At 57.4% G+C, this 9,413-nt stretch overlaps 1 protein-coding gene across 1 annotated transcript; it reads right to left on the reverse strand.

Moving 5' to 3' along the window:
* Positions 1 to 7,504: 7,504 nt before the first annotated feature.
* Positions 7,505 to 8,964, reverse strand: TMSB15B (thymosin beta 15B). Its single transcript, XM_033072351.1, has 3 exons — positions 8,844 to 8,964; positions 8,429 to 8,533; positions 7,505 to 8,005 (listed from the first exon to the last, which is right to left on the reverse strand). Exons 2-3 carry the CDS (start codon positions 8,526 to 8,528, stop codon positions 7,968 to 7,970), a joined length of 138 nt encoding a protein of 45 aa, XP_032928242.1. The 5' UTR covers positions 8,529 to 8,533; positions 8,844 to 8,964; the 3' UTR covers positions 7,505 to 7,967.
* Between the last annotated feature and the right edge of the window lie 449 nt (positions 8,965 to 9,413).

Consider the following 9,413-nt stretch of genomic DNA (forward strand, 5'->3'; position numbering starts at 1 on the left):
TTAGCAGAGGATATCTCCACAGAGATAACAATCACTGCCCCACCTGGTTTCAGCAGACGGTGATAGAATACATACTTTTGGGCACATCTTTACATTGTAACCTAGGACAAACTCCCTTCCTCAGCAGGATAGTGTGGAAAAAGTAAGATGGAAAAGAACTTGTGGGTCAAGATAAAGGCAGATTAATAAGGCAAAAGCTGCATGCACAAGCTAAGGAAAGCAAAGGTTTTATTCTCTACTTCCCATCAGCAGGTGATATCCAGCTGCTTTCTGGGAAGTAGGGCTTAAGCACTCATAGTGATTTCTCTGAAAGATGTTCGCTTTCTTGTGTCTCTAGAGCAATTATATTGGCAGCCTTCTTGGGATTTCCTCCTCATAACAGCTCTCTTTCCTCTCACATCTCATACATGGGCTCTCTGCTTACAGCTGGGTTCACCATCCCACTGCTTGTTGTCCTCCCCTGCTCAGGCAAGAAGAAACAGCATATACCACATGCATCTGGGGCTCACTCTCCCATTGACCAGGGCAGGAGGGGACTGACTTCTTGGGATGCCAAGGCACTGGCTAATAGGGATGAGATGGGACAGATATTTCATCAAAGTTCTGGAGCCAAGAAGGTGTTTTCTTCACGGCTGGTGTTTTCATAACTGGACAATACATTGCTGCCAAGCTGCCAGAATGACACTGGGGCACTCTGAATCACCTTCTTCCACACAGCCTGTGTGCACAGAGCACCCTCTGGATCTTTGGAGATATCATCATTGTCTAGATCGCTATAGATGATCTCCAGCACTGCTTAATTCTCTCAGGTGCTGGATGCCTTCACCTGTGCTGGTCCATTTTCCCGAGTAGTTCACAAGATCTTCCCTGAATAGATATCTTGCCCTCACACTTGAGAGAAGCTGCCTACAAGAGACTGTAAATTGCTGTCACAAACCCCCAGTTGTTAATTAGTAGTTCTAAACAGCCCATGTATGGGTGAGTAGGGACCTCATGAGCCTGCACAACAAAGCCACCCACATCAGTCCTGGGCAAGGAGAGGGAGATGTATTCCCTGCTCCTCTCCACAAGGCAGCTCCCCCAGCAGAGCAAGGCTGTCAGTGCCAGGGCAAAGCACAGAGCCATAGTTTGTACTAACATGTTCCCAAAGCCCAGAAAAGTAAAGAGATAAGAAATGCAGCCAACAAACACTGTGACCCAACAGGAGCTGCCTACTTAGTAACTACTATGGCTAGAGCACACTTAGCACAAGTTAAGGACTTATCTGGGCATGACCTTGTGCTGGTGGGAACTCCCTGAGAGCAGCACTGCCCTGGCCCCATGGACTGGATGGGACCTTGCCTGTAGGTCCTGGGCACCAGGGGGATTTGTCTGGAGATGGGGATATGGCTGAGGAGCTGGGTGAGCAGTACCAGGGCTGTGGGGGCTGCACTGGAGCAGGGACTCTGCAGGGCATGGGAGGTTTTACTCCCCTGGCTCAGCTGCATCCCTGCCCAGAGAGGCTGCAGCACGTGTGCGGCTGCTTGGCCAGCTCTGGGAGTTAGGGTGAACAACAGGAAGCTGGTGCCAAGGTGAGGAGCCCTGATCCAGCTTCGACCCCCTGCTAGCCTGTGGTGACACAATGCTGCCAGCTCATGCCTCGATTAATTCATCACACGTCCCGTGCTGCAGCTGGGGCTTGGGCCTCTGCCTTTGTTCCAGCCCTGGTGCATGGCTCTGCAGCTGCTTCTCGAAGGCATGTACCCTGCAACAGCTCCAGCCCATGGCGTCTGCTCTGAATCACTTTCCCTGAGCAGTCCTGCCACCCCCATTTGCCCTGAGTGTACAGCTCTGAGCAGGTACCCCATCATTCATTTATCTCCCCAGGAAGGAGCTCCATAGGTGGAGCAAAGCTGGGGAAGACCCTTTAATTCATCTCCCTCTACTCCACACAGCCCAACCTGCCCTAAAGAAGTGACCTGTGTTTTTTTCTTGAGCTAGTTTGAGGCAGCAGGGAGGGGGAAATGCCTGGGCTGCAGAGCTGCCTCTCAGACACAACACTGCAGGCAGGGGCTTGTCCCAGCCTCAGTGTAACCACAGGCCTGGCGTGGCTGAGCAGCCACACAGCACTGCCCTCACCTCCCTGCCCAGCCCAGCTCTTCCCCAGAACCCCTTGGCTGTTTTTAGGGACATGTTAAATGACAAGGCAGCAGAGCAGGTAGCACCATAGGAGGCAGCACCAGACATAGTTCTACCCTGATGTAGGTGCGCAGTCAGGATGGGCCTTCAGGAGACAGCACAAGGCATCTGTTGCAACATGCTTATCTGCTGTCCATGGCTCCAGAGCTTGCTCCTGGAAAACCACAGAGGAGTCTGTCAGGCACTGGCTCAGAGCAGGGCAGAGGGGAGTTCAGCCTGTGCTGCCATGGGCTCTGCTCTGGGACCCACAGGAAAGGCACACGGCAGCAGGGACAGAGGAGGGGACAGGGGGCGCATGATATCCCGGCTGTCGCTTGGCAAGGAAAGTGCCTGGACAGAGGGACAGAGAGAAGCTGCTCCTGCTGTGGCACTGGAGGTGTCTCTGCCCTGCCTGAAGGTGATTCTGGGTGGAGTGGCAAAGGATCAAAAAAAAGCTGACCCCCCCTGTTTGTACCCTGCACCCCACCCACTGTGCTGAGCTCATACCCTGCACCATGCTGTGCCCAGCCTGGCCCCAGGTTCCCCACGGGCAGCAGGACATTCCCATACATGTTTATCCAGGCTGTGATACCACAGGATGCCACCAGCACAGGCTTGGGGACAGCAGTGTCCTGGGAGATGACACTGACTTCTGCCCTGTCCAGACAGACTGAGGTGGCATTTCCTTACCGACTGTGGAAAGGCTTTGATTTTGTTTTTCCACCCCTCACATCATGAAGGTGCATGAGCAGTCTCAGGCACCCCTGGCAAACTCCTGAGTGCTGTGCCGTGATTTGGGCATTGGGTGCATCCCTGCTGCCATCACTGCCGCGGGTTTGAGCCCTCGCCTTATTTTCCCTTCCACTTCCTGGGATGTCATACCCCAGCTGTTGCCTGCGGAGAGGAATAAATCATGGAGAGGGGGCTATGCATTGGGAACAAAATGGCTTTTCATGCCATAATCCTTTGTAATAAAACACCAGAGGCAAGAAAGATGATAAACAATGTCTCCTGTGTGAGCCAGCTGCTTCCTAAAATAAAGCGCTCCTCTGCTCCGTCAGCTGCCCCGGCTCGGGTGCGAGTGCGGGCGCTGCCGCAGACACCGGAGCCGCGTTCCCGCAGCAGCACATGCTGCCGCAGCGCCGGCCACGGCCCCTCGGGCCCGCGGGAATCTGCAGAATGCAGCCGGTGGGGCCACAAGTGAGCGCTGAGCTCTGTCTGAGCGGGCTGGGAGCCCCCGAAGGCTCCAAGGCACGCAGCCAGGCTGCTCCCACCTGCGCCTCGTGCCGGCGACAGCCCCGGCAAATGCGGGGCTGCAGGGGGGCTCGGAGCGTGACTTCCCGGCTTTGTTCGGAGCCAGGTGCTGGCAGGAGCCTGCTCCTGGGCAGGAAGCTCTGCGTGCTCCCGGTTCATCGCTACTCATGCTGAGCTCTCCTTGGCAGGGGATGAGTAAGCTCCTGCTGGTAAACCTGACCTCCAGGGCATTATTTCAAGAGCAGCAGTAACTTTTGCACTGCTGGGGAAGGTGTTGGGTTGTGCTGAGTGCGTGCAGCCCACAGGCCAGTTTCCCAGCACAGGTGTCCGAGGGTTTCTGGCTCCATGGGTGGGTGCCTTTGTGGGTGGAAGGGGACAGTGGCTTTCCCTCCCCATGGCCATGGGGGTTCTTCAGCACAGTGCCCCTCCCCACCACAGGATGGGGACAGCTTGTCTGTCCATCCTTCCCATGTCATACTTCCCATCACACGCAACTCTGGCACACCATGGTGGCCTACTATCAACTCCTTTGCCAAAGGACTGTGTTCCCTAGCCCACACAACACTTTCATTTCCCCACAATTGCTCCTTCTCTTCTGCCTTCCTCTTTCATAGCCACATGCTTTCCTCTTTAACTATCCCCATGCACAGATCCTGCCCAAGCACTCCCAGCAGAGGTTCCCCTGGCAGCTCATGCTCACTGCCCTTTGCTTCCCCTCTCAACCTCAGCCACCATGGTGTGCTTGGCAGTGTGTCCATGCAGGCAGCAGAGATATGGCAGGAAAAAGCCAACCCAAATGACATAGAGGTGGTGACATATTTTCCCCAGGGATGCAGGGAACAGGGAGGTGGGGGTGGGCAGGATTCACCCATTGCAGAGCTGTAGCATTTATCTGTCTGTGCAGCCTGGCTTCACCTTATCCTGTTTGCTCTGGTGCCAAACACACACCTGCTAAAGGAAGTTTGCTTTGACCATCCGCAGTTCAAGTTGAGGTTGGCAATTTCCTGCTGATTTCCTAAGGAGCTGCCTTAGGCCTTGGTCACTGACACCTCCACACTCTCACCACTTTCTGCTGCAGGTCTGGGGGCTGCCAGATGGTGAGAGGCAAAGGGAAAACCCTGGCTGCCAGAGTTCAAGAGCCTCCCTTGCCCTGGGTGAGTTGTGCTACCAACCAGCGTGGTGCTGAGGGACATAAGGAAGGTGCCACAGACTGGCAGGGAGCTGTGGGGCACAGGGGAGCCCAGTACAGGGCCATGCACAGGCTGACTCAGGCACCTCCTGCCAGAGATGGGGTTATGATCCTCCACATGTGTTTTGGGCCAAATCCTCTCCTGCCTGAGTCAGAGGGGATGGAGCAGTGGCAGGGGCAGACACACTTCCCAGCCACAAGCCCTGATCTGAATTCATCTCGTGCTGCTGGTCACCAGGTATTTGCCCAAATTCCTCCTGATGGTGACTCAGCCCTCTCCTCCCTCCTCTGCAGTGAGGCCACAGCTCACCATCTCATTGAGCATGGCAGGAAACCACCCAGAAGCAGCAGGATGGGCCCCAGATGGGAGAGGCATGGATTATATTCTCCTGGCTTTGCCAAAAGGGGCTGACTTGAGTAACTCACCTGGTACCCAGAGAGGGAAGGGTCATAGAGCCCTTCCAGGAAGACTCAGCTCCTGGGATGGCATCCTCTGTGCTTGGGTGCCTGCTGGGGCAGTCCATGCTGCTCGAGCCACCACATTTCTAGGGAACATCAATCTGGCAGGTGTCCTGGCCTCCCACACCATTGTGGCAGCTGTGGGCCCATGTGTGCCAGGGTGAAAAGGTGAAGGTCTGGGATAGGAAAGGAAAGTGGTGATATAAAAGGCTTTTCTGTAATGGCTCTCCCCTTACTGGCTCACAGTCTGCTGGCAACAGGGACATTTTGGGCACTGGTTAGCAAAATAGGTAACTCTTTACCCTCAGTCTTAAGGATAGTGCATTTAGTTGTGTAGACAGGGCATTTAGGCAATGTGTTCTGGTACTTCCTCTGCACCATTCTGGCAGGGGTGTGGCTGGGAGAAGTGCTTGGACTGCCCTCATTTTAGGTAAGCACAGGACGTTGGCCATAAAACTCATGGAGATGTGCTTGCTGGGGAGCTGCTCCCAGCTCCTGCTGATGTCCCTGAGTCCAGGCTGGGACTGCCAGCTCCTGGGGTGACTTCCTTAGGGCACAGATCTGGCTGTGCCAGCACTTAACCCCATGTCTAAGTCTCTATTGCTACATGCCCAGGTTGGATGCAGTGAAAAAGAAACCCAAACCCAGATGCACCAACACCTCTGTGGCTCCCCAGGATGCATGGGGGTCCCATGGGCCCTTTCCACAGACTCAGGTCAGTGCTGGAGCATCACCAGCTTCTGGCACCAGCCACCCTGCCACATGGAGCAACTCACAGCCCTGGCCCTGACTGGCAAACCAGCTGGCTCTGTAGGATTGGGGTGCCCAGCACCCCTGGGAGGCTCTGCTGCCTGTGTGCACAGCACAGGGTGAGGGAGAAGTTATTGTAAGCACAGTGGTGCCAGGGAGGGGACACTCCTGCTGTGGCCTTGCAGACGTCCATGTGACTCAGGGAGAGATAAGTACCCTGGTGCTTTTCCATGCCTGCAGAGGGGCCCATTGCAGCAGTAGCAGGGACAAACACTGGGGTGGTGTCAGGGGCAGCCAAGGTGCTCTGGGCAGTCACTGAGACCTCCCCATCCCAAAAGCAGCTGAGGAGAGCACCAGTTTGTGTTTCAATCCCAAAAGCTTCACTTGGCTCAACTCAGCCTCTGGCTCTCAGGAGTGAGGAAAGGGTTCAGGCTGGCTTTACCTGCCTGCCCCCTGCTCCATGAGAAGAACCACCCCTGAGCAGGGACACACTGTCACCCTGACAAACCACTGGGAAAAGATTCCCACGTCCAGGATAGGGTTCTGACATCATGGTGCTGAGGGGGCACAGCCACCCTGGCATGTGCTGGGCTTCCCAGCGCTCAGCCCAGCATAGCAGCAGCCCCAGCTGGGCCTCTGCATTGTTCCCCAGTGCCCTCATCCCATGGAAAACCCCACACGCTGCCCTGACAGTGCACAAGCACCAAACTCTTACCTGCAGCTCTTTCAATTCTGCTTTCTAAGGGGTGGAGGCAGTGGCAGCCTCACAGGCAGTGTTATTTGCAGTCCTTGGCAGGCAGCGTGGGTGGAGGCAGCGGGTAGATAGGCACCATGTCCAGGCAGGCACAACAGCCCCGTGTTTGTCCCCAGCTGACCAGGCTCATTAGGAACACTGACCAAAACTGTCAGCTGGCAAGTTTTGGCTAGTCTGCCTCCACCTCCTCCATAACTGGCCTGGTGTATTAAGTGACCCTTAAGGCCAGGTGGAGGTGAGGAAGTCCTGGCAGTAGCCAGGAAGCCTCAGCATAGACCTGGAGGCACTGCCAGCACTCACCCACATTGTGCTGGTGGCCAACTGCCAGACCCAGGGATCTCCACCCCTGTAAGGCAGGGCTGGGATCAGCCCAGAGTACCCAAGGGATTTACTGCATTCAAACCCATCCTTACAGGGCTGCAAAATCCACCTTCAGTAAAGGCAGGGGTGGAGGTTGGCTCAAGGGTAACAGAAGGGCACTGCCATGCAGTGATGGGAGAACTGTGCTCCAAAAACAGGGTGGGCAAAGCTGGCCTGGCCACCACACCAGCAGGATCCAGGCCAGCATCTCAACTGCCAGCACCTCCAGCCAAGCCCCACAAGGTTTTAGGCAGGGGACACCAAGTTTTCCAAGGTAGGAGGCTCAGCCTTCACGTGGGCAGCAAGACCCAGGTTAGCCTCTGCTTTTTAGATGCCTCAAGAAACCACAGTGGTGGTGGAACACAGTGGCCAAGATCATTCCAGCAATGCTCCCAGTTCCCCCAGGAACCGATCCCCAAGCAAACACCAAGCCAGATTCACCCTGCAGGGAACCATCCCCACGTTGCCCTCTGAGCAACAATGAACAACCAGCACTGCTGCAGCACCAGGCAGAGACCTCCCCACCCTCCAGGACAAGCCAAGCCAGAACCTTTGTCAGGGAAGAAGCCATGAGCCATAGGTAGATCATTACAATTTTTTATTTTATAATAAACTTCTCATTTTTCCCCCAAGGAAGACAAAAAACTGTGAGTGAGGCTACAGAACACTGTCAGTGAAGAATATGCAAGACAGACCCAGGCTGGAGGTGAGGCCACAAAGGTTCCCCACTCCCCCAGGCAGAAGGGGTCCATGCCCAGAAGCCTCCATGGCCCTTGCTCATCTCCCCACTGCATCAGAGCAAGATCAGTGCTGTCACAGGAGGCAGCTGAGCAGCAGAGATGGCATCAGGTCAGGCTACTGATGGGACTGAGAGGACCACACTTTGTCCCCCCACCTGCCAAAGCTGCCAGCAAAGTGGGACAGTGTGTTAGGTGATACAGCTGTTTTCTATACATGTACGTGATGTAAATTTAAAAAAACCCACATGATTCATTTCAAAGCAAAAGAATTGAGTAGTTGCTCTTCCTGCCAGGCAATCTCTCTCTAGGAAGACTTCACACATTCCTTCTCCTGCTCAATAGCTGCAAGAGAATAGAGGCCCATTAGTCTCTAGTGCCTTTTTTTTTTGTGGAAGCATGCACTGGAGAAGGTTTCAGAGGATTCATTCAGGCCCTGATGGCCAGTTTTGTGGTATGATGCCAAGTTGGGTGGTTTAACAGTCAAGTTAGAAAATGACAAGCCACACGCGTGCGTGGCAGCAAGTCGGGCACCTGTCTGCGTGTGTCCGCAGCCAAGTGATGCCCGGAGGGATCGGTTTGGCGCACCAGCCCTCCGGAGTGCCCATGCCCGCTGCCCCGGGCTGCACACACCTCCCGCCCGTGCCTTTTCCCGTCCGCCGCCCCGACCCGCCCCTCTCCCGCGGGTGCTCGGCGGTGACACCGACCCCGAGGGCACCGCCCGCCGCTCGTGCCGCCCGCCCCGCCAGCCCCCGGCCCCGCACTCACTCTCCTTGGAGGGCAGCGTGTTCTTCTCCTCCGTGTTGGTTTTCTTCAGCTTCTTCTTGTCGAATTTCTCCACCTCCGAGAGGTCTGGTTTGTCGCACATTTTGCCTGCGAGACCCCCGCCGCATTAGCCGAGGGACGGGAAGACAAAGGCGGCCCCGGCCCCCCCCGGCCCCCGCCGCGGACAATAGCGCAGGGCGGGGCGCGCCGCCGCCCCGAGCACCGCGCCGCTCCCCGGGCCCGGGCAGCCGTGCGGGGCGGCCCCCGGTGCCCGCACCCGCCGGGGAGCCCTCCCCGCAGCAGGCAGCCAGGTACCCCCGGGACCCGCCGCGCCCTCAGCCCCCGCCCCGGGGCGCCTCGGCGAGTCCCTCCTCGCAGCAGCGCTGCGCAGGGCCCCCCTCCGCGGCCCAGCCCGTACCTGCGGCGCTGTACGGTGCGATGTGCGGAGGCTGCGATGCGCGGTCGGTGCCGGTTCCGATACCGATCCCGCTCCTTGCGCGTCCAGGTGAGTCTGGAGCGCGCGCCGCGCGGGGCGGAGCCTTTTATACCCCGGCCGCCGCCCAGCCCGCGCGCCCATTGGCTGCCCGCCCGCCGGGAAGCGCGTGGCCCGCCAGGGGGCGGCCTTCCCACCGTGCCGCGCGGCGGGGGCGCGAGCGGGACCGAGCGTGAGGGGCGTGAGGGAGACGGGAGGGAGGGGGACAGCGGGAGAGGGACACCCCGAATGAGGGGACGGGGACGGGGCTCGGGTCACACATCCCCTCACAACACACACGGACAGGCGTCACACAGCCCCTCACACACGCGTGCGGACACAGCTCCTGCTCCCCCACATACGGGCATGGCTCCCGCGGCCCCTCCTGTGCGCACACGCACCTGGGTGCCAGGTGTGAGGGGCAGCAGGCTGGTCCCCATCAGACCAGATGACTCCAAGGCCACTGTCCCAGCCTCAACCCCCCCACCACCAACAGGTGTCCCACAGCACTGGAGG

Source organism: Catharus ustulatus, chromosome 14 (genome assembly GCF_009819885.2).
Source record: "Catharus ustulatus isolate bCatUst1 chromosome 14, bCatUst1.pri.v2, whole genome shotgun sequence".
NCBI classification, from domain to species: Eukaryota; Metazoa; Chordata; class Aves; order Passeriformes; family Turdidae; genus Catharus; species Catharus ustulatus.

Bases quoted from the DNA above. Each gene is read 5' to 3' on its own strand.
- TMSB15B (XM_033072351.1), bottom strand. From the start codon at position 8,528: ATGTGCGACAAACCAGACCTCTCGGAGGTGGAGAAATTCGACAAGAAG. The intron at 8,006-8,428 runs GTGAGTGCGGGG...ATTCTCTTGCAG, and splicing joins CACGCTGCCCTCCAAGGAGA to CTATTGAGCAGGAGAAGGAA.